Source organism: Sinohyriopsis cumingii, chromosome 18 (assembly GCF_028554795.1).
Source record: "Sinohyriopsis cumingii isolate HCF-2022 chromosome 18, ASM2855479v2, whole genome shotgun sequence".
Taxonomy (NCBI): domain Eukaryota; kingdom Metazoa; phylum Mollusca; class Bivalvia; order Unionida; family Unionidae; genus Sinohyriopsis; species Sinohyriopsis cumingii.
In genome coordinates, this window is record NC_142978.1 from 15,186,356 (window position 1) to 15,212,260 (window position 25,905).

The 25,905-nt window shown below is 35.0% G+C and overlaps 1 protein-coding gene across 1 annotated transcript in view; it reads left to right on the forward strand.

Moving 5' to 3' along the window:
* Window positions 1-25,905, forward strand: part of LOC149776136 (ATP-dependent RNA helicase DDX54-like) — a 59,568-nt gene that overhangs the window by 11,805 nt on the left and 21,858 nt on the right. The window contains exons 3-11 of the mRNA XM_089942406.1: window positions 324-394; window positions 5,361-5,549; window positions 6,649-6,698; window positions 8,348-8,389; window positions 12,684-12,779; window positions 15,329-15,512; window positions 16,740-16,871; window positions 22,052-22,262; window positions 25,560-25,697. Of these exons, the coding sequence (XP_089798532.1) occupies window positions 324-394; window positions 5,361-5,549; window positions 6,649-6,698; window positions 8,348-8,389; window positions 12,684-12,779; window positions 15,329-15,512; window positions 16,740-16,871; window positions 22,052-22,262; window positions 25,560-25,697 (1,113 nt within the window). The remainder of the gene's footprint in view (window positions 1-323; window positions 395-5,360; window positions 5,550-6,648; window positions 6,699-8,347; window positions 8,390-12,683; window positions 12,780-15,328; window positions 15,513-16,739; window positions 16,872-22,051; window positions 22,263-25,559; window positions 25,698-25,905) is intronic.

Consider the following 25,905-nt stretch of genomic DNA (forward strand, 5'->3'; position numbering starts at 1 on the left):
TAATAAAGATGATGATCGTTTTCCTTGGTATGTAAAATTTGCAAAATATTTTAATGAGAAGAGGTTCTACCTTGAGAAAAATCATTGCTATGACTTTTATGGATTAATGGTATATGAAGTATTAAAGACAACATTAAATTGTATGAAATATCACAAACAGTATTATGATTTTCCATCTGAAGGTGTGTAGAATTATAATGATTTTTCTGTGCTGTATTCATGAGTCTATGTGACTAGCTTCACAAATATATTTCTTAATCTTGTCAAAATAGCTACCGGTAATTTCAACACATGCCTGAAATCCTTGTTAATTTCATTTACAGGTCTTTCAAACAATGTCTTCAAAGGTATCCTTCGAAAAGGCTACAAGATTCCCACTCCAATACAAAGAAAAGTAAGTTTCCACCCAAACAAAAAGAAAAGTAAATTCCTACCCCAAGACAAAGAAAAGTAAGTTCCCAACCCTTATAAAGAGAAGTAAACTCCCACTGAAATACAAAGAAAAGTAATTTCCCACCATAACACAGAGAAAGGTTCCTACCCCAACACAAAGAAAAGTTAAGTTCCCACCCCAATACAAAATGAGTACCCAACTATATCCAAAGAAAAATACATTCCTACCCAAATATAAAGTGAATATCCATCCCTATACAAAGAAAAGTAAATTCCCACTACAATGCAAGGTGAATACCCATCCCCAATCAAAGAAGAGTAAATTCCCACCCCAATATGAAGTGAATACCCATCCCTATACAAAGTGAATACCCATCCCAATACAAGTAAATACCCTTCCCTAAGGAAATTGAATACCCATCCCAATACAAAGAAAAGTAATATCCCACTCCAATATGAAGTGAATACCCATCCCTATACAAAGTGAATACCCATCCCCATACAGAGAAAAGTAAATTCCCACCCCAATATGAAGTGAATAACCATCCCTATGGAAAGTGAATACCCATCCCAATACAAAGTGAATACCCATCCCACTACAAAGTAAATACCCATCTCTCAGGAAAGTGAATACTCATCCCAATACAAAGTGAATACTCATCCCAATACAAAGTGAATACTCATCCCAATACAAAGTGAATACCCATCCCAATATAAAGTGAATACTCATCCCAATACAAAGTGAATACTCATCCCAATACAAAGTGAATACCCATCCCAATACAAAGTGAATACTCATCCCAATACAAAGTGAATACCCATCTCTCATCAAAGTAAATACCCATCCCAATACAAAGTGAATACCCATCCCAATACAAAAAAAAGTAAGCTACTTGAGACCTACAGGTTGCATTGGTTTTGATTTCATTTGTTTGAAAGAGGGAAATAAATGTAGATGTATTTAAGTCTAAAATGTTGTTCATATTTGTCATGGGCAGTTAAATATATTTTCTTTTTCAATTTTTTTAAAACTAAGCAAAGAATAATTCAGGACATTTGGAACATTAAAAATATAATCCAGAACATCAAGAGAACCTTAGAACCAGTCTAAGTGTTGAATACATAACCTTAGAACCAGTCTAAGTGTTGAATACATAACCTTTTTGCCAGTCTAAGTGTTGAATACATAACCTTTTTGCCAGTCTATGTGTTGAATACATAACCTTTTTGCCAGTCCATGTGTTGAATACATAACCTTTTTGCCAGTCCATGTGTTGAATACATAACCTTTTTGCCAGTCCATGTGTTGAATACATAACCTTTTTGCCAGTCCATGTGTTGAATACATAACCTTTTTGCCAGTCCATGTGTTGAATACATAACCTTTTTGCCAGTCTGTGTGTTGAAGAACATTTGAAACATCATCCAAAACATTGGTGGACTTTTTTTTGCCAGGCTATGTGTTGAAGAACATTAGAAATATCATCCAAGACATTGGGGGAATTTTTTTTGCCAGGCTATGTGTTGAAGAACATTAGAAACATCATCCAAGACATTGGGGGAATACTTTTTGTCAGGCTAAGTGTTGAAGAACATTAGAAAGACTGTAGTATCATTTATTTTTGTGTTAAAAAAGACATTCTCATGGATACTTATATTAGTTGTTTGCAGATTAGTAGGTATTTAAGTTCATGGTTTAACTGCAACAGATGCACAAAATAAAGAATACGAAAGAATAAAACTATGCCATTGCAAAGGGTGGTCACGTGAAAGTTTAAAATAATACCACATCATGGAAGCTGATGCAGCCAACAACACTAAAATACTACTAACACCTCTACTCTCACAAGTAAAACATATGTCAAGATCAATCTTTTACATCAATATTAAAGGATGTAGACAGCACAATAATGCTAACTAAATTGAAAGACATTGGAATCACTCCTTTGGTTGTGCCTGCCTTATATACAGACCAACTTCAGGCACATGACTTGACAATAAAAAACAGTACAGAGATGAATTAAAATAACACTTCATCAACTTATATGCGAAATATGCCATGGAGGCCATCATGAAAAAGGAAGCTTTTACTGGTGACAACCATTGCAGTGTTTTTGTGAACCTTGCAACCACATTGATCAAGCCAATTAATGCTGAATGGATAAGTGCAGTGGTTTTGAGAAAGCTGGACTTATTTAATTATGCACTTTGTGATTATTTACCTGACAACCATTTGTGTGTACCATGAGACTTAATGGACACACTGTTGATACAGTGGCTTTTTTGAAAAATCAGTGAAGTGTGAGCTTCAGTACTCTACAATAATCAGGGTATATACATATTGTTTCATTAATAATAGTGCCTCATGTAATAGTTCTAGTATTTTACATGCTTGTTGTCTTTTTGATTAAAAATACAAGGATAAAATGAAATGTGCTTTCAGGGGGATTTAAATTTTTCAAGAACAGTTGTACTAAAATGAAGGATTGATTTAAATAAGAATTAAATTTAATTTTCATATATTAATACTTTATGTTATTCTTTGTTTCATTTTCCGTATTAATAGAGTTTCATTATATATCTCATTAATCTTGTCTTGCATATTGATTGAAGGCAGTGAGTGCAAATTACAGCTACTGGAAACCTTCTCACAGTATGCATCAAAACAATATATAACGGTTTTTAATTCTTTTTTCAAGGGTTTAAAATAAAACATATACATGTAAAAGCTAATATTTTATTACCAGATTACAGTATTCATTGATTGATCAAATACTGTAGTATTTGCACACTCTTCTATTTGTTTGTACTTGCCTGTCAGTTTTAAAAATGAAAAGCATCACGAATATAAAAAAATGCACAGAATTTAGTCATTTCATTGATTTATAATTTCTAACCTCACTGTTGCCAAGGAAGTTCAAAAGGTCCCTAACACTTTAGACTTATTGCATTTTAAAACAAATGGAATTTCACAATATATAAACAAGCAGCCAGACTGTTCACTGTTCCTTTCCTGGTTTATAGGACAGTCTATTTCAGTAAAAACTGTCGTCTATATCCAGTCTTTGCAATATCTAGTATTAATATTTGTAAAACAAATTGAACCAATAAAAAGGAGGAACTCTAGTATACATGTGTTTAATGATTGTTACTCCAAAATGGAGTTATTGAGAATATCAAGAATGACGAACTACATTGTGTCTGCTGCTTGAAAACATAGACTCACCATTACAAACATGGTGGCTTTGTTACTAAAGAAACTCCAGTTTGATTCAAAATGTTAATATCTTGACAGTATATGGGAACCCCTAACAACAGTCTTGTTGGAAACTATATTCTTGAAGCCTTTTGTTTTTAAAATCATGGGGCGGGGTACAAACAAACAATTTGATGTGTGAATACTGTAGTATGTACCTGTACACTTTTTAACAGAAGAAAATTGTAAAGGGTGTTCATACACGGTGTAATAAAAGTCAGCCAATAATATCTCTGTTGTTTGGAAACTTGTTTTTTGTCCAAGCTTTTGGGCAAGTTCACAAAGTCATCAAGATGGTTGATTTTATCACTGAGACCATATGGCAAGCTATTTGTTGGTCAAGATTGCCTGGCATATTAACAATGCTCTTAGCAAGTGAATGGTAAATAATTACAGAATGCCATTTACTTAAGTAAGTGATTGTAATAATGACTGATAATCTCATACCAATACAAGTACTATATATGTATTAGTTATATGTATTGACTGATTTGATATTGATGACTGTAAATGATGGCAATGCCTAAGGATCTGATATCAGTACAGAGTAACAATTAAGCCATCAAAGAAGAAATTGAAATAATCAGATTGATAATGATCCTAGATACAGTAGTTGGTTTTAGAACGACAAAAATGAAACATTTATTTTTACACTGGTGAAATAATTTGATAAGAAACACATCATTGAGGGAGTACAACTTTTGTTTTGTGGAACTGTACAGCTACTCATCTATTTCAGTTATTATCTTTAAAATTCATAAATTTAACAAGAACACATACAAATATTAAATGTTAATAAAATATCAATTACATTTACAAGTATAAAGTTACTGCATTAATTTGAAGCAATTTAGTATAATAAGTGTTCATTATTGTGGTAATATAATAAGTAAGTAATATCTAAATAGTAAATAATGAAATAATTGGATGGGTATCCCCATTAAAGAGAGAATTGGCCCCATAAACTTGATTTACATAGCCATGGGAAGCTGGAGAAAGAAAAAAAACGTAACTTATTACATACATAATGTAAAATGTTCCCTTGAAATGAAGCATTCACTAGCTTTCACTTTGCACTGTGGTTAAGTACATAATACTGTCAGCAGTTATGGACTTCATCTAGTGTATTATATTGAAGGGGAGCTGTATGCTGTAAGTGAGAATCACTATACCTGTGTATGAAAATTGTTGATTCTTATTGACAACCATCCATTTGCAGTGGCTCAGTTGGTAGAGCAATGGACTCAAAAACCAAGGGTTGCAGGTTTAGTAACCACCCAGGCCAGCCTGTAAATATATTGTATGCACATATATTATGTAAGTGGCCAGTTTGTCTAAGAAAAGTATATAAGCAAAGCTTTGTCTGTTGTCAAATCCAGCTGAAAGTAATTTAAATTATGTTATAAACGTTTCAAAAGCTGTTAAGCTGATATGCTCTTAAAAGCTTTTAAGACAGGTAATTACTTGAGCTGGTAAGCTATGCCAGGTAATTACTTGAGCTGGTACGTTATGCCAGGTAATTACTTGCCCTGTAAAATATGAAATGAGAAATTGGGGGTTAGCTTTTCCAAGTTTTGAAAACCCTGTAACTAACAAAATAATTGTTGAGTCCTGCATTATAACTGCAGCAGCTAAAAAACATGACTTCTCATTTTAAACATTACTTTTGTTAAAAGATTACTTTTTCATCGAATATTTCCACATTTCACAGACGATTCCAGTGATTCTGGATGGGAAAGATGTTGTTGCTATGGCTAGAACAGGAAGTGGCAAAACAGCAGCATTCCTGATACCAATGTTTGAACGCCTCAAGGCTCACTCTGCAAAGTCTGGTGCCAGGGTATTAATCATGTCCCCAACAAGGGAACTTGCCTTGCAGACCCTGAAGTTTACAAAAGAGGTGAGCCTATAATTAAATTAACATCCTCTCCTTGATTGAAGTACACATTTTGTGCCCAATCACTTGTACAGGACAAGCCACTTTCAAAAAGTGGCTTGTTTTGACTAATCTTTTACCTGTCCCATTTTTCAGCTTTATAATGTTCCATTGTTTATGTCTGTAATGTTGTATGAGGACAGCATTTATAATCATTGGGGCATGACACTATTGTACTCAGTTTTATTAGATACTAAATGTGCTACATTGTAATCTGTGTTTCTTATGTGTGATACACTTTTATAGATACATGCAGTTATTGTTTTAAAAAGATGAACCTGTTCATTCTACTGCTTTAGTTCCTATTCATCAGAATAAATACTTGGTTTATTTTGCTGCATTTTTTAATGCAAAGTTTCTTATCATAGTTCTACTTCACACAGAATGGCAGGGAGCACCTGAACTTTTACATGGATGCTAATTTTGCCTTATTACACAAGACAGAATACACACCTCTTTGTAAATAATTATGAATGTGCAATTAACTGGATTTAATTTAGTTTTCAAAATTCATTAGTCAGAATGAATTGTGGTAATTATTAGCATTAGGCATCTACACCAGAAGTGTGTACTTTTTATGTACATAATATCCTGATTAAGCAACAATTCCATCCCATCCAACAATTCCATCCCATCCAGACTTTGAACAATTCCATTCCATCCAGTACATATATTACAATCTTGATAAACATATATTGTACATATATTACAATCTTGATAACATATATTGTACATATATTACAATCTTGATAAACATATATTGTACATATATTACAGTCTTGATAAACATATATTGTACATATATTACAATCTTGATAACATATATTGTACATATATTACAATCTTGATAAACATATATTGTACATATATTACAATCTTGATAAACATACATTGTACATATATTACAATCTTGTTAAACATACATTGTACATATATTACAATCTTGATAAACATATATTGTACATATATTGCAGATTGTTGCTGTGTTTTATTCTGGAATTTTTCCCCATCATGATAATATTTTCAAATTATGATAGGTTTTCATATTTATTTTTATTTTCAGATTGGTAGATTTACAGGATTGAGAGCAGCTGTAGTGCTGGGTGGAGATAGGTAGGTAAATTGTACGTTAAGTGCTGTGTGGAGTTAGATAGGCTGATGGACTGTATTATTGAGGTGCTTCGTGAAGATAGGTATGTAAATGGACTGGAGATTTACTAATAAGTGAAGAAAGTTACTTGCATTTAAAGGGGCCACGAGTGGCGGAGTGGTCTAAAGCGCTTTCCGTTACAGATCACTGCCATCTCACCTCTGTCTGCGTAGGTTCGAGTCTCGGATTCGGCCAATGTGGGTATGTGAGAAAGCTTGTCAGTAGCTTCTCGAGGGTCGGTGGTTCTTTCCGGGGTTTTCCCGGGTTCTTCCTCCACCATTAATACTGACCGCCATGTATAGCCTATCGTGTGCTGAAAAATGCCGTTAAACCCTACAACAACAACAACAACTTCCATTTAACAGAAGTGCATGAAAATCTAAAAGAAAATGTTCGTCGAGTTCAACCTCATCTGCATAGGTTGACAAAGCAAGCAAGGTCACTTGTACTAAAACTTCCATTCATTTCATTAAAACTTTTCAGAAAATACATCATAACTTAATCAGACTTTTTATTTATAGGTCATGTCCAAGTTATAGGCCATGTCCAAGTTATAGGCCATGTCCAAGTTATAGGCCATGTTCAAGTTATGGACCATGTCCAAGTAATAGGCCATGTCCAAGTTATAGGCCATGTCCAAGTTGTAGGCCATGTCCAAGTTATAGGCCATGTCCAAGTTATAGGTCATGTCCAAGTTATAGGCCATGTCCAAGTTATAGGCCATGTCCAAGTTATAGGCCATGTCCAAGTTATAGGCCATGTCCAAGTTGTAGGCCATGTCCAAGTTATAGGCCATGTCCAAGTTATGGGCCATGTCCAAGTTATAGGCCATGTTCAAGTTATGGGCCATGTCCAAGTTATGGGCCATGTCCAAGTTATTGGCCATGTTCAAGTTATAGGCTATGTCCAAGTTATAGGCCATGTATAAATAAATAAGATACTCTTGGTTGATCTTATTTTATAATTTTCACTATATTTCATACAAAATGTAGGAAACTAAAGGAAATATACAAATAACTTAATTAGTACAATGATATGAATATTTGATATGAACATTTGAAAACATGTCCACATGCAGTGGGAATACAATATTGTAGTGATAATGTGTCTTGTGGTGCTCAGTGACTTGCTTACCATATATGCACCAATATGTTCAACACCAACAAGTACAACTTATGTGAATACAAGATACAACAAATTATTCACAAACCTTCTACCATAAACCTTTCAACAACTAAATCTCATTATACAATAATTTCTTGCTATTCATAAAGTCAAATGAGAGAAATCATATTTTTGAGTTACATCTATGTACAGATATTTTTTAATGGAGTCCAACTTTTATAAATGCATCACATTTCGATGTTGTTTTAAGTTGGAGTAAGTAACTCATTTAATATGAGATAAAAGTACGTCTCACCTGTGAGTTTCATTATGCTTCCATACTACATGAAATTAATTATTTCTGCCAACTCAGATAAAAAATGTATGTAATTTTGTATATGTTTGTATGTATTTGAGCAACAGTAAGATAAATTAAAGTTATTTGAACTAACTTGACTGCATCTAGGGCACTTTTATTTCATTAATGTCTCTTTTTCTTTCTCTGTAGAATGGAAGACCAGTTTGCAGCTTTGCATGAAAATCCAGACATGTAAGTAACATTAGTGATAATGTATTATTACATACTGTATCTGTTAAAGATCAAGATAGTGTTAGGGAAGTTCTGAGACTTTAAAAGTGGGGTTTGTGGACCAAAGTGGAGTCGATGCCTATGTCCCAAGTAAGTGACATTGTACACGTTGAAAATAAATGATCAATAAATGATCCAGTCACACAGACCTATAAAAAATTGACTGGAAATTCAAGTTGTAATAAATAAAAAAAATACACCCATCTTCTTTAAATAATTTAATTCACTTCCAAACATTCTCGTGGGTCAGTGGTTCTTTCTGAGTTTTTCCCGGGTTCTTCCTCCACCATTAATACTGGCCGCCATGTATAGCCTATCGTGTGCTGAAAAATGGTGTTAAACCCTACAACAACAACAACAACACTTCGAAACAAAACAAGTTGGTATATAACCATCACACACATACAAATAAAGCTATAAATGTTTTTCATGTAACAGGCATAACAGACAGAAGGGTGAACCAGGGTAACACCATGTGCCCTTACAACTTGTCTTATTATCAAACATGTGTTTATTATTGAAGAAATATGTTTAGTTCCTTTGCTTTTTATGTTTAAAGTGGAAAAGATGTGATAATATCAAACATGTTTTTGTTATTGAAGGAATATGTTTAGTTCCTTTGCTTTTTATGTTTGAAGTGGAAAAGATGTGATAATATCAAACATGTTTTTGTTATTGAAGGAATATGTTTAGTTCCTTTGCTTTTTATGTTTAAAGTGGAAAATATGTGATATTATCAAACATGTTTTTATTATTGAAGGAATATGTTTAGTTCCTTTGCTTTTTATGTTTAAAGTGGGAAATGTGTGTTCCCATAACCTTTGGAAACCCTGCTCAGTATATTGAATCAAACTTGTGTCAGTTCCAAATTGTTTTGAATCACATTCTCACTGCATTGCTAAAAATATTTTTGAAGTTTTTATAAGGGGTGTATATTAAATAGAAAACTTCATGTGTTTTTTTTTCAAATCACAGGAAAGAACTTGTTTGTGGTGGCATATGAATACATCTGTGTGTAATAGCCTCAGTGTTTTCTACACCATGTCAAACTCATTCTTTCTGCTGACTTGGAACAAAACACATAGTTTCATTGTTTTGTGTTTATATTAACAGTTTTGAAACCATAGGCAGTGAAAATTAACGTCCTTGAAAAATTCGGAATAAAATTATGCTGTTTAAGTAAACCTGTTTTAAAATTATATTTGAGGAAAAATTTTGCAAAGTAATTCCAGGATGTGATCCGATACTGAATTAACTCTTTTTGTGGTGTCCCAGTTAATGTAGATTTTATAGTGTACCAATTTATGTTGAGTTCTTGGTGTCCCAATTAATGCTGATTTCATGGTATCCCAGTTTATGCTGATTTCATGGTGTACTAATTAATGTAGTTTTCATGGTGTTCCAATTTATGTTGATTTCATGGTGTGCTAATTTATGTAGATTTCATGGTGTTCCAATTTATATAGATTTCATGGTGTTCCAATTTATATAGATTTCATGGTGTTCCAGTTTATAAAGATTTCATGGTATTCCAATTTATATAGATTTCATGGTGTTCCAATTTATATAGATTTCATGGTGTACCAATTTATATGGTGTACCAGTCTATGTAGTAACATAAAAAATGCAATATTTTGCAAAATTGATGCCAATGAAAATAAATGAACACAGTATTTTTTGGAGTTGAATTGAAAGACGTAATGACATGAACTTTCCACATGTAATTCAAGACATGGAACACCTAGGTGACCTTGATTCAAAGATGTATACACTTAATATTTCCTGCCTATAAATCGATTCCCTTTTCAACGGCAAAAATGTGCCAATTAAAACATTGGTTTGGGATGTGCCTTTCCCTTGACTATATTTATTTTATATACATTGCACAAGTTCTCTCAACTACTAGTAAAAGTTGACATGAAACACATAAATAAAGAAGTGTATGCAGTAAATAAGAACACACTGATCTTGCAGATATTTTTGTGGCAAACATAAGTGCATGTGCAAAAAGTCAAAGTGTAAAACTAAATGTTTTTATTGGAAAATTAATTCATTCATGATTCAATGAAAAAATGCATTTAGTTTTGTTTTTTTAATTCAGCCATTTTTTAATTTATCGTTCCTTTCGTTAATCCATCATTATCGTAATATGTGGTTTAGTTTTACTGGTTGTGTGGAGATTGAAACATTATAAATAGTTCATCATGATACATTTGATTATCAATAAGAGCATACCAAAAAAAATGCATACAACCGTTACAGATTTTAAAAAATAAATGCATACAACTGTTACCAATTTAACAAATAAATACATACAACCGTTGCAGATTTAAAGAAGAAATGAATACAACCATTACTGATTTAAAAAATAAATGCATGCAATGTGTTTTAATTTAAACTATAAATACATATGACCTTTACTGATTTAAAAGTAAATGTGTATGACCTTTACTAATTTAAATAATAAATGCATATATACGTCTTATCCTGATTTTGCAGTATACAGCTTTGCCCTTCATGTCTCAGATTGTGGTTCTTATGGGTTGAACCATACAACTTGCCCTTCATGTCTCAGATTGTGATCTTATGATTTGAACCATACAACTTGCCCTTCATGGCTCAGATTGTGGTCTTATGGGTTGAACCATACAACTTGCCCTTCATGTCTCAGATTGTGATCTTATGATTTGAACCATACAACTTACCCTTCATGGCTCAGATTGTGGTCTTATGGGTTGAACCATACAACTTGCCCTTCATGTCTCAGATTGTGATCTTATGATTTGAACCATACAACTTGCCCTTCATGGCTCAGATTGTGGTCTTATGGTTTGAACCATACAACTTGCCCTTCATGGCTCAGATTGTGGTCTTATGGGTTGAACCATACAACTTGCCCTTCATGTCTCAGATTGTGGTCTTTTGAAGTGTAGTATAAAACTTTGCCCTTCATTTCTCAGATTTAGGTCTTAGGTGAAGTATACAATTTTGTTCATCATGGCTCATATTGTGGTGTTATGGGCAGAAGTACATGTACATCTAAACAGCTTGACCTTCATGACTCATATTATGGTTTTATGGGCAGAAGTACATCTAAACAGCTTGGCCTTCATGGTTCATGTTGTTGTTTTCTGGGCAGAGGTACATCAGAACAGCTTGGTCTTCATGGTTCATGTTGTGGTTTTATAGGCAGAAGTACATCTAAACAGCTTGGTCTTCATGGTTCATGTTTTGGTTTTATGGGTAGAAGTACATCTAAACAGGGGGCCCCGAGTGGCCGAGTGGTCTAAAGCGCTCTTCGTTACGGATCACTGCCATCTCACCTCTGTCTGTGGCGGTTCGAGTCTAAGATTCAGCCAATGTGGGCATGTGAGAAAGCTTGCCAGTAGCTTCTCCTGGGTCGGTGGTTCTTTCCGGAGTTTTCCGGGTTCTTCCTCCGCCATTAATACTGGCCGCCATGTATAGCCTATCGTGCTGAAAAATGGCGTTAAACCCCACAACAACAACAACAACATCTAAACAGCTTGGTCTTCATGGTTCATGTTTTGGTTTTATAGGCAGAAGTACATCTAAACAGCTTGACCTTCATGACTCATATTATGGTTTTATGGGCAGAAGTACATCTAAACAGCTTGGTCTTCATGGTTCATGTTTTGGTTTTATGGGCAGAAGTACATCTAAACAGCTTGACCTTCATGACTCATTATGGTTTTATGGGCAGAAGTACATCTAAACAGCTTGGCCTTCATGGTTCATGTTGTGGTTTTATGGGCAGAAGTACATCTAAACAGCTTGCCCTTCATGGCTTATATTGTGGTTTTATGGGCAGAAGTACATCAAAACAGCTTGCCCTTCATGGCTTATATTGTTGTTTTCTGGGCAGAAGTACATCTAAACAGCTTGACCTTCATGGTTCATATTGTGGTTTTATGGGCAGAAGTACATCTAAACAGCTTGGCCTTCATGGTTCATATTGTGGTTTATGGGCAGAAGTACATCTAAACAGCTTGGCATTCATGGCTTAAGTTATGTGTTTAATTGTGGACAAAGCCAGGGGTCTTAAAGACAGTTACTACAGACGGATCAACATGTCTCCTTGCACATATTGGAACTCTGGACTGAACCCATGACATGTATAGTAAGAACCTTGCTGCTTTGCTATTTAAAAATTAAAATGATTTGAGATCTTTATAGCCATTAATAGACATCTGATTAAAAAATAATATAGATTTTATTTTCATTTCTGTTTCAAAAGAATCATTGCCACACCTGGACGATTTCTGCATGTTGTCATGGAAATGGATCTGAAACTGAAGTCTGTGGAATATGTTGTCTTTGATGAAGCTGACAGGTGAGTCATGTGTTGAAAGTTACTTTATCTTAAGTATGGCTCCGATAACTTCGTGCATTTCGTTTGACTCTGCCTCTCTTTTTCTTTACTCTAATTCTTACCCAGAAATCTTTTGAGCAATGAAAAGGCTGCAGCTCTACATATCAAGTTGGATTTCCAAGATTGGAGTAAAATGGATTACTCAAAATGGTCCATAAAGTTTGATGACAGTGGGGATATAGTGTTGCAATGCTGACATCAGCTAATGAAATAAAACATTCATTGAGTGGTATAAATAAGTCATTTACACATTTATCTTTTTTTTCTTCATTTGTTGCACATGACCAGGATCCAGACATGGGTAAGATGGCAGGATATGAGGAAACTAAAGGGATTGCTGCCCTTTGTTACAATGTGTAACTTAGTTTTCTTATTTTTATGTGGAGATGATTGGTTTTGTAACAAGAATGAACTTAAATGATCACATTTCAGAAAAAATGCATTTTTATAACCTTATGTTTTATTCTCACCATTTTATTTAGTTGGTTTTTATTCTTTGTGTAAGCTGAACCTAAAACAGAGTTGAAAGAGTGTAAACAAACATTGCCTGCCTCAGTCCCAATATTTGACACATGTAACCTATTGACATCAAATCATAAGGTGTTTAGATATTATACAAGTAATCTGTAACCATAAGGTGTTTAGATATTATACAAATAATCTGTAACCATGAGGTGTTTAGATATTATACAAATAATCTGTAATCACAAGGTGTTTAGATATTATGCAAGTAATCTGTAATCATAACGTGTTTAGCTATTATACAAGTAATCTGTAATCATGTTGGCATCCGTTAGTCCCAAGAGACGATGGAAGTGCGCCCATGAGAGATGTTCCGATTGGTGGTTGTGCAGCGTCTGCTGTGGCTATGTAGTCCAACATGGGAGTGGCAGTCCTTGCTGCACTTGAAGGTTGCGTCTGGTGTTGGTTGGAGCTGCTTCTTCTTCCTCTGTGATCATTTTCCATCAGCTAGCAAGCGTAGCTTGTCCTTGCCAGCTTTGAGACCAGTGATCAGAGCATGTCGCCAGATTGATCTGTCTATAGCGAGCTCTTCCCAGGTGTTGACTTCGATATCAAGGGCTTTCATGTCACGCTTGCAGACATCCTTGAAACAGAGATGTGGCCGTCCAATCGACTTTTTGCAAGAGGGGAGTTTTGAATAAAGAATGTCTTTGGGGATCCATGCGTCATCCATCCGACGTAAATGGCCCAGCCATCTGATGCGACGTTGGCGGAGGAGTGTGGCCATGCTGGGAATCTTGGCACATTCGAGCACCTCGTTGTTTGTTACTCAATCGCTCCAGGTGATCCTGAGTATATGTCGGAGGCATTGCATGTGAAAGGCGCTTAGTCTTTTCTCTTTTAAGGCATACAGAGTCCAGGTTTCACTGGTGTACAGGAGAGTGCTTAGCACGCAGGCACAGTACACGGTGATTTTAGTGTTCAGGGTCAGTATGCTGTTGTTCCACACTCACTGCGACAACCTGGAGAGAGTTGTTGATGCCTTTCCGATCCGCTTGTTGAGCTCAGCATTGAGCCTCAGCACTAGACATCACTATAAACTGTCACACTGCAAGCATTATAGCGATATGACTGAAATTTTTTTAAAGTTATGTTAAAAATCCAATTCAAACACACACACACACATGCACACACACACACTCAAAGTCATCTAATGATGTCTAGTTTGCCCTCAGTGAAAATGGTGCCATCTTTCTCAGATGTGACTGTCACAGTACCTAAATTGAAAATTGTGTAATTCAAGAATATCAGAGATGGTTTCAGCATTAGGCAGTTTTAAAAAAAGGAAATGATATTATCTTGAAATCTTATAAAATTTGGACAACAGAGCATCAATCGCTTTAAGGATCTCTTGTTTATATTTTAATACTGTTGCTATTTATTTGATGCACTGACATTAATCATATAATAACATAAGCAGACATATAACATAGGTAGGTTGATAGCAAACTGTATACACTCGTATATAAAGCAAGTCCAAATGCAGACTGTACAGACCTAGATCTGCCATTGCATAATGTGCTGCCAGTTCTGGGTTTGTTCGGAATAATCAGCAGAATAAACAATGTAAACCATTATCTGCAGTTGTATTATCTTACAGCAGAACAGAATCTTTGTTCTTTGCAGTATGACTCATTGAGTATAAGCAAGTATATTTGATATATGAAATCAATACCTTACTGCAGTATGATTCAGTGAGTATAAGCGAGTATATTTGATATATGAAATCAACACCTTACTGCAGTATGATTCAGTGAGTATAAGCAAGTATATTTGGTATATGAAATCAACACCTTACTGCAGGATGATTCAGTGAGTATAAGCGAGTATATTTGGTATATGAAATCAACACCTTTCTTGAGTATGATTCAGTGAGTATAAGCGAGTATATTTGGTATATGAAATCAACACCTTACTGCAGTATGATTCAGTGAGTATAAGCAAGTATATTTGGTATATGAAATCATGAAAGAAACATTTTATTTCAGATTATTTGAAATGGGCTTCCAAGAGCAACTGACAGAGATTTTATATCGATTGCCCGAGTCACGCCAGACTTTGCTATTTTCTGCAACATTGCCTCGGCTCCTAGTAGACTTTGCTAAGGCGGGACTACAAGACCCAACACTTATCAGACTTGATGTGGACGCAAAACTGAGTGATCAACTTAAGGTATGCACAAGTACTATAGTGTTTGTAATTTCTTAGTTTTTCATACATTTTTTTCTCCACAGTGCCATTCAGGATGGCAATCCCTCTGTTTTATAATTGTCATCCACTATCCATTTAATGTTTTTGACAGGACCATTGAGGATAGTAGGCCGTCTGTTCTATCATTGTCATCCACTATCCATTTATCATTTTCCACAATCTTATAGTAACATAGGTATACTGGATGAACTGGACTTACTGTTAGATGCACCGGTTGGTATGTCTGGCATTTGATGGGTGGGGTAATTCGCCCATGTTATATGCAACAAAATGCAATAGTCCTTAGGTAGTATTTAGCAGAAAATATTATAATTCAAAAATTTACATGCATTCTTTTTCATTTGATTTTTTTATATATCTATTTGGTTAATTTAAGAAAAGCCTTCATCATCACTTGGCACTTATGTATGTTAAAACACAATGTGGCAACAATATTATCTTCAACTAATACCCACCATGCTACTAGTAGAAGGAATTTTGAGTTTTATTTCCAGTCAATGTCACCATCCAAAGAGTTGTGATTTGTTTGTCTGCCAGTTATCTGTCAGTATGTACATCTATCTTTTACACCATCGATAGCATGATTAGGCTGATTTTTACCTAGCTTTGAGTTTGAAAAATACTTACTTAGATAGTGATGAGGTGTGAGAGTTAAGTATGATGTTTGCTCGGACCATTTGCAAGTGTAAAAACTTCAGGTTTATTAAAATTTACAATGATTGTAAGTTTTGAATATCGATTTATATATAACATTGTGAATTTGGTAGTATTAGTGAAATGTACATAATAATAATGGCAAGAGTTACCACCCCTTGGTCATGGCTGTAGTGTGGGTGCTCGCAAAGTTTTAATTTTCAAAGACACATTGTACTGTAATCATTTTGGGTTTTGCCTGGCCACCCTAAATACATGTAAAAAGTTGATATAAAACAGCAAGCTAGTAAAGTTTGAATGTCTAGAATGTGACAGTTCCAGTTTTGACCTATTAGACTGGAAAAGGATGATGTAGTATAATCAGATTTAAATAATCTATGCAAAACTTGGGCTACTTACATGAAATTTCACTTGCCCAATAATGTTAGGGCAAGTTCTGCAATGGAACTGACAGTTTATATTGTGTTTTTATTTGTTGTATTTTATTTTTCATTTTTTTCAAGCTTGAGTACAATTTATATTTTCTTGCTTCAGTCATCTTTCTTCCATTGTCGAGGAGAGGACAAAGTGACCATACTTCTACACTTGCTGCTTCATGTGATCCCATCATCAGAGCAGACAGTAGTCTTTGCTGCCACAAAACATCATGTGGAATACTTACATATGGTAGAGTATTTTGAAAGTCTGACAGTTGCTTGTTTCTTATATGTCTCCTACAGTTGTATGGTTAAAATATCAGTGTGTGTCCACAAATACACTGTGTCACAATTGACTATTTGAATATCAGTTGTCATATTCCATTTTGTATATAAAATTCGGAACATACATAGTGTGTAAGTTGATGTTATTGTTTCATCAATCAGTTCAGTTTAATTAGTGTATTAATATTTAGTCAGTTACATCGTTCTATTAACGAACCTGACAAACTCTCAGTATCTTTACGTGTAGATGGAGATGTATATTACTTTCCTTTACAACAACCCGTGTATCCTTAATATAAAACATGTTTTAATCAGTTAATGTACTATGCCCACAAAACATCTTTCCTTCAAATATTTTTAATCATTTAATGCACTATGTCCCAAAATCATCTGTCCTTCAAAAAGGGAAGAAGTGTGCAATAACGATTCATCACATGAATTTTCACAATAATCAGTTATCACCACAATACACTGTCATTTTTATGAACAACTGCATATGCTGCCCATGTTAAACAGGTGACTTTTATGTCAAGGGTATCTATTTGAGTATTTTACTGTAGATGTGTCCTATATGGATATGTATCCTAAATATGGAGGTGTCCTTTATGGATATGCATCCTTTATTTTGGGTATTCCTTTAAGTACATGCTTACCTTTTATGGAGATGTTTATTTTGGGCAGTACGTGTTATGTGTAGGTGTCCTTTATGCACAGGCATGTTTTATATGGAGGTGTCATTATTATACTGGCATCCTTTATATGGAGTTTTTCTTTATGGCTAGGTACAGCTTATATAGGGTGTGCATATTGCATAAGTATCCTTTATGATAGATGTCCATTTTTTATATACATTCTTTACATGCTGCCCTAGGTGGGCAGATAATTTTTAGCATTTAGGTAAAAATCTTAGCCCGGGAGGGAGGGGGCTGGATTTCTGAGGTGGTAGTAGCTCTCCTCTGGTATCCTGATTGGGTAAGAATTATTGAAGAAATATATTTTACTAGAAAAAATTGGTAATTATTTAGTTTTTTATGTTCCTTGTCATTCATGTACTTTTCCAAATGTACATTGCATATTCCCAGCATAGTTTTAGTGTTCCTTGTCATTTGTGTATTGATCCAAATGTACATTACACATTCCTAGTACTATAGATAGCCATGGTATTAAAACAAGAAAGAAGCAGGTGATGCCTTTCTGTTGCATATTAGAGGAGGGGGGCGAATGTTGATATTTCATTTCGACTTGAAATTAATGGTCTTGTTCAGTCATGAAAACTCCAAAAATTGGAACCCATCAAAATGTTTCACAGTATTTGGATGTACCTAGCCTAGACAAGGACATTATTGCCTTTAACCTGTCTACTTTCACTCAGTTACAGAGCGGACAGACAAGTCTTTAATGCCACAGCTAAGTTGGTCAGGAATGGTGTGTTCACTTCCTCCCTACTCATCCTAACAGATCTGACAATCTTTTGCTTAACCAAGAACCCTGGAAGTGACCATGCATAGAATCAGTATGTCATATTGCATATGTAGTCGGTAGGGCTGCTGTTTATTTGATGGTGAATACCATAACAGGTGCTTGTAACCTTGTCTTGATAAGAAGAAATGCACTACGGTGATATCTTTAGCTCCATCATGCTGCAACCCTTGCTCCCACCCTTTGATTGCTTCCTTGGGGGTCGAGCAGAGGAGATGGGAAAACCCCTTCAGCTCTGTGCAAGACCATTTCTCTGCAACACCCCATCAACAGGTCTTCCAGGGAAGGGATGATCGGCACCAGAAAGATTGCATTCTTTTTATGTCTAAGCAATATATTGTTGGAAATGTTTGTTACTACTGTGGGCAGGCTGGTAGGAGGTGAGAAAATAAGGTTTATTCTCCAATCCTCCTGCCATTCCATATTCCCTTTCAGACAGTATCAGGCAAATATGTTTCCTTTGGCTACACAAGGTAGTGTACCAATTCTGTGCCATTCCATTCAGCCTCAGTCTCAGCCATTTGGCCTTCACCAAGATATTGGAATGCAGCATATCCCACTTTAGAATGACATTCACTACAGTGATAGCAGTCCATGGAAAATATACTCCAAACACATTCTGTAAGCTTGTTGTTGGTTCATGATAAGATCAACCTTCTATACCTTATTCGTATATTTGTGTGGACAGTCAATGTGGAGAAGTAGGATTTCATCTCTTCTCAACATTTTGTTCATCTAGGTATGGAGTTTGTAACTCATATCAGCCTGGTGTGTCTTCCTTCCAAATCAATAGACAGTATCATTTGTACATTGGAGAATGTTCATTTATGGGAGGGAATTTCTCATCCAGCACACTGTAGCAGTGCATCTATTTCACATGCATCCTCTGGAGATGGCTCTTCTGGCACAGTATTGCCTGATTTCAGGTCATTTAGATCACCAGATTACAATCTCAAACAAAATCAAACTCTTCCATGGCTAGATAGGGAGTGGCTAGTGGCATGAATACCTTTAGAGGCTACAACTGGAAATTACGGTTTGTTCAGTCACCAAATTTTCAGATTTGGGAAATGTCAGTTTGGTCGGTGTGACCTACCTCTTCAAACAGTGGGGGACAAAATCACTGGACCTTTGCATCTTGGTATGGGTGTACCTTTGTTTAGTGTGCCCAATATTATATAAAATTTTCACATTGTGGACATTTTCAATGTCTTGGTCATAAAGGAGAGGCCAGCTGCATGATTTGCACTATCTACCTTTAAGCCTACACCCTATGGGGCCAACTGATCCTAGACCTGCGTATGATGAGTTGAAACAACAAACTGCTGTCTTTCATCTTTCCATTGCCAGGCCCAGAGGCATGGACTTTAGACACACTCTGAATCAGCATGGAGAAAATATGGGCATATACCTTTCAATCAGTTATAAAACCAAAACTGACCCGTCTGAAAAAGAGTTTGGCACTTTGTCCAGAGGATTCTGACAGACAGCTCTCCACTTTAAAGGCAAAGATTAGGTTCATGTTAAATATGTCACATGACTCTGTTACGGTCATAAGCTAAGTAACAAGAAGAAGCAAAACCAACAAGTTTTGTAAAACTTAACAATAGTTTAATTATTAAAGTAATAAATGAAAATGAGGAACTTACAGTATTATGAACCGAGACCAAAATAATCCTAAACTGTTATATTTAAGTCCAAAAAATCAAATGTTCTTAATGAATTTCAGATCCTTGAATGTACATATCACAATGGCATTGTAAGAATTCCTTTGAATAATTCACATTAGTTCCAGAATAATGTTCTAGTCAAATGAGCACTTTGTAATTTCAGTAAAGAATCCTAGCATATGTCTCCTCATATTATCTAAATACAATGTTAAACACATCTGCAGAAATAGCAATGAATCCAAAATAGGAATGAATCTGATTGCTCAGTTCTCTCCTTGTATGCACCTTCATGAGTCCATTATATCTTTATGTTTGATATATGCCAAGTGACAGATCTTACTACTCAGTCTAATATTTCAAAATACCTATTCATGTGATCTTACCAATGGTAAATAACTTAATTCTTCTAAGAACCCACCTGACGTAACCCAGTCAATGGGAAATAACCCCAAATTCATAAACAGGTCTTGATATTATTATTAATAATGGTCATAAACACCTAATCAACAACTATTTTTAGATCCTATGCAATCTACACTCTAAATATCTTAAAATAGAATTTTATAACCATGTGCAAACATTCACTTTCTAATATCTTGACTATAAATGATCTTTACAATTTATAGCCATGAATAAAATCTACAATTAGTATAGACACATTCATGTACCAAGAGTTAAAAATATTATAGAAACACATACAAACTTTCAGCCACCTTGCCTTAACTGGCTAACTTCTTTCTTTTCCTCTTTGAGATAAAAAAGATACCCTCTGTTGCAACCAGGGAATATCATCCATGATCTTAAATCATGGAAGAAACTATGTTGGCAGCAACAAGGATCTTTTTGACTTGTCCAATTTCAACATATCCAGGGAACCTAGTCTGGGTCTTTGTTTAGCCCAAATTGTCTCAGTCTGACCCACTGCCACTAAAGCAGTTAAGACTTGCTTGCTGATGGGTGAATGAGCCACATGTACCATATCTACTTGCTTATAAGTTGAGTTAAACTGCAAAAAACAAGGATCCTAATCTGCTTTAGCACAATGTGCCTGCAAATCAGGGTCTTTGTTATTTGTTCTACTAATTACTCAAAACAAACTGCACAAACCCATATCTGCTGGTGCATTATGTGACAGCAGATTGGGGTCTGTGCACATTGCAGTTGAAGTCAACATATAAGTGAGAATATAGCATAGTTTTGTTCCAAAGGCTCAGTCAGAATAATGGTGCAGTTTGGTTTCATTTTCAACAATAGATTTTGATCAATAGTCAATCAACAAAGAACTATCTACATAGAAAATTCCATTGTGGATATCAAAGATCATTCCTACTGGTTAAGGCAGGAAAGAAGGACATAACCATACAAGTCAAAGAATGCATGTGCAATTTCACTCTGTCAGCAATGTTTAAGATTGAGATCGGATCCTTGGCATATGATATAAGATGATGTGCAATGTCACTCCATCAGCAGCGTTTAAGATTGAGGTCGGATCCTTGGCATATGATATAAGATGATGTGCAATGTCACTCCATCAGCAGCGTTTAAGATAGAGAATTGGAACTTGGCATATGATTTAAGGTCATCTGTAAGTGTGCATTGTCAATCCACCAGTAACGTTTAAGATAGAAAACTGGAACTTTGGCATATGATTTAAGGTGACCTGTAAGTGTGCAATGTCACTGTACCAGCAGCATTTAACATAGAGAATTAAGGTGACCAATATATGTGCATGAAAATTGGGGTATATCATGTCAGAGGTGCAGCTTCATAAATAGATACTTTTTAACACACACCTTCAGTTGGGTGGCTAGATGGGGCTGTGGATAACCAGGCAGATGACACTGCTTTATGGTAATATAGTGGATAACCAGGCAGACGACACTGCTTTATGGTAATATATTTAGATATTTATATGATGAAATATGAAGAACTTTCTCTAAAGGAGATAATATATGAAACTGGACCAATATTTGTTTGTCTTTCTGTCCATTTTTAGATTCTACAAAAAGCAGACATTTCCTCAACTTATATCTACAGCTCTCTGGACCAGGCAGCGAGGAAGATCAACTTGGCAAAGTTTCAGCACAAGCGAGCCATGGTAATGATTGTCACAGACCTGGCAGCTAGAGGAATTGATATACCACTACTAGACAATGTCATCAACTTCCACTTTCCTGCAAAACCAAAACTCTTCCTTCACAGAGTGGGTATGTCATTTTTTAATAAGATGTTTCTTTTCAGGTAGTAACTTTTAGTGTTGTCTGTTAGCCAGGTGCAGAAATTGCTTTTCTGTTCGTATATTTATATGACACCAAATTTTTGGTGCTCAACAACTTTATCATGACTTGTACAGAGATTGCTATCATAAATAACAAATAATAACACAAAAAATGATAGCTGAAATGTGGTAATAGTAATAATAATAATATATGTAGTATTAATAGTAAAAAATGTAATAATACTAATAAATATAGTAGTAATAATAATATTTTAAGTCGCAGTGGTCGGTGACTTTCACATGGATTTTGTGGCGATTTTGGCTTTTGTGATTGCATGCAAGATGTGACTGATTTGATGGATCGTTTTGTAAGCTGTACCTTTTTTTAAATTAAATGAGTTACTTGTGGAATTTAAATCAGTGAGTAAAGCAGTTTAAATGTAAAGCACTTACTAAACAAACAAAAAACTTGTGAGTCATTCTGCAGTGTCTAATTTTAAGGCACAATGCTACAGCGTATTCCAGTATGTTTTAAGACTCTATTAAAGACAATTACATTTGTATACTCCTGCTATGCATTGCACATGGGGTAAAGAAGAAGCCTATTGATTTGGGGATGGAAAGGTCAGTTCAAAGGCTAAGATCACTGACTGAGACAAGAAAAATGGTTTCCACACAATAAGATCTTACATCACAGATCTCGATCAAACTTTTTGGATGGCTTGTGCTTTGGTAAAGGAGGAAAGTGTTGATTTGGGAGTTAAAAAGCTGAAGATCAAGGTTACTGTGACTTAAAGAAAGAAAGCTGGTTTTGCCTAAGTACCATCAGCAATGTTTGCTTATTGCTTGTACATTGGGTAAGAAAGAAGTCATTTGACTTGGAAATCAAAAATAGAGATCACTGTGACTCAAAAATAAATAAATTCTTTTTGCATAATAACTTCACTTCTGGACCAAAATTGTGGAGAGTTCTGACTTAAGATATGCCTTGATTTTGGAGTCAAAAGGTCAAAGGTCAGGTCATTTTGGCTGAAAGAAAAATGACTTGTGCAGTATACCTTGTTTTAGAGTGAGTTTTAACCGAGCTTTGTGGATGACTTGCACTTATGGTAATGAAAGGACCTATACATTTTGTTGGGGTGTAAGATCAGATGTTGTGGTCATGGTAAGTCAGATAAGAAATCATGGTTTTTGAACATTTGGTTTGGTTCAAGATTACATAACTTGACCCTGCATCAATGTCATTGAGATTCATTGGTCAGTAATCTCCAGAGTCAACTGTATTTTTCAAGTGCCTTCACAGACAACTGTTAAATATGGGGTGGCTTATGATATGCCATTCATCGTGCTCTTGTTTGACTCTGGAAAAATGTGGGTTTCTCCATTTTCTTCCATTACTTAAAAAAGGAAATTAGTTTTCTTTTAATTCTGCCTGGTTTCAGATGTTCAGATTGTAAAACCATGAGAATAGGAAATAAACCACAGTATCATGAACCCTATAATCATGGGGTCTCTGTCCAGATTTCCAAAAGTCAAAAAAAAACACCAATTTGGTTGCAATGGTACAAAATCTTGTCGATTTTATGTTTGCTACAAACCAAATATTTAACAACCTAGTGAAGGTTGCTACTACTAGTGAAACAGATACAACCTTTTTCCAGTCCACAAATTTAAATATAGCTAAAAATGTCATAGTTTGCAAAGCTACTAAAATTGATACCCATAGTGTACAGCATATCTGATATCTACTTTAAATGGGATAAAATTAATTAGGCAGCAAAGGTTGCCTCGTCATGAGCTGACTGACAGATATTGTCATGTGACTGATCTTGGATACTTGGATAATTAGCCCAATTCATCAGTACGTTAATTAGGTCAGAGGAACACATGGCTGGACTAGAAATATGCATGGTGAGTGTAGGTTCTGTGTATTGTGCTGCAAAAACTGCAGTCAAGTGAGCTTGAGTTCCAGCTTGAAAAATGCCTGGACCTCAGTCGGAATAGAGATGTTGATCCCTACCGGCTGTAGAGTATGTAATTGGTATATCCAATAAAGTTTTCAATAATGTTACTACTAGAGAACTTGATTAGATTGGATGCTTTCTGTTATCTGTTAATGAACACAGTTTATGTCATGTTCAGGTTTGGGTATCCTTTTTACACATATCTCAGGTGTTTCCTATGTTCTTACTCAGAATTCCCTTTTAGTCTTACTTACAAAGATGGCAGGGGAGTAAATAATAATATTTTGTATTATTATAATGACCTCTTACCTTTGATTGTATTAGAAGTTTGTAAATGTGCTTCTAAATATTTTAGATTTATATATTCTCATGCAGTAGTTGCAGTGAACAGTCCCACAATCTAGTGCTTTGTTTGCAAATGTTTTAACTGTAAAACCTGGGTTTTTACTTGAAAACCTAGCTCTTATTAATTGATTGCTTAATTTAGAACCAATTTTCAGTGCAAAGATTGGTTTCTTTTGGAACATGTCCAGCAGAGTCAGGTTGACAATCAGCCAAAGAAGTCTTATTGCTCTTTAAAAAATGAATCGGCAAGACCAATTCCTTCTGATGAGTTACAAAGTTAATAAAACTGGTCAGGAGCTAATGGTGACTAGATCACCCCAGCAGATGGGAGGGAATGCCTCCGCATCCTACCAGGCAGTACATTCTTTCTGAAGTAGACTTAAATTAAATGGAATAAAATTGAATGCAAACAGCCTCCATTGATTTAGATCTATATGATTTATGATACAAATGATTATGCCTATCAAACAGTGTTTGTTAAAGAAACTAAAATAGCTTTTGCATGCGTTTTTCAAATCAAATTGCAGGGTTACTTAATGCTTGACCATGAAGGTGATTTAATCTACCATTTACTGTCAAGATAAAGAATTTTTTTCATGGTACCCAATAACAGTATGCCCCTAAAGTATGATAAATTGTAACATTTTAAAAATTTTAGCATCAGTGATATTCCTTTTAAATCTACATCATTGGTGGGGGGAGCAGATGCCTTTTTTGTAAGGAAGAAAAAGAAAACTAAAATTGTAGATGAAAAAGAAGGTTTAGATCCCACTTGCCTGAATTTATTAGATTAGCCGTCATCAAATTTGTATGGCTTTTGTAAATCGTATACATTTGCAAACAAGAATTTGGCAAACTCTGCTAATATGTATTGTCCAGACATTTGGGAATTAGGCCCATAAATTGGCAATATTTTATTGTCTTTAAAAAAATTAATTTTTAGATTTAATAAATCTTTCACCTGTTCCTTTTCCCAGGTCGAGTTGCCCGAGCTGGACGCTGTGGAACAGCCTATTCATTGATTGCCCAGGATGAGGTTGCATACCTGCTTGACCTTCACCTTTTTCTGGGAAGGCCACTAAAGCCAGTCACACCTGACCAGCAGGAGGTTAAAGGTATGGGAGGAGCAGATCAAAATATATATGAATTTCACCAATTGTCAATTTTTTTAAAAAGTTTAGAATAAAAAAGGAGAAAATGAAAGTCACAGTATTATTTTATTTTAACTTTAGTAAAGTCTCGCAATATTAAGATCAGGACCAAATAAAATTTAGATTTTTTAATTATTCTTCACGGTACTGGAGTTCTGTTTCTACTGAAGAC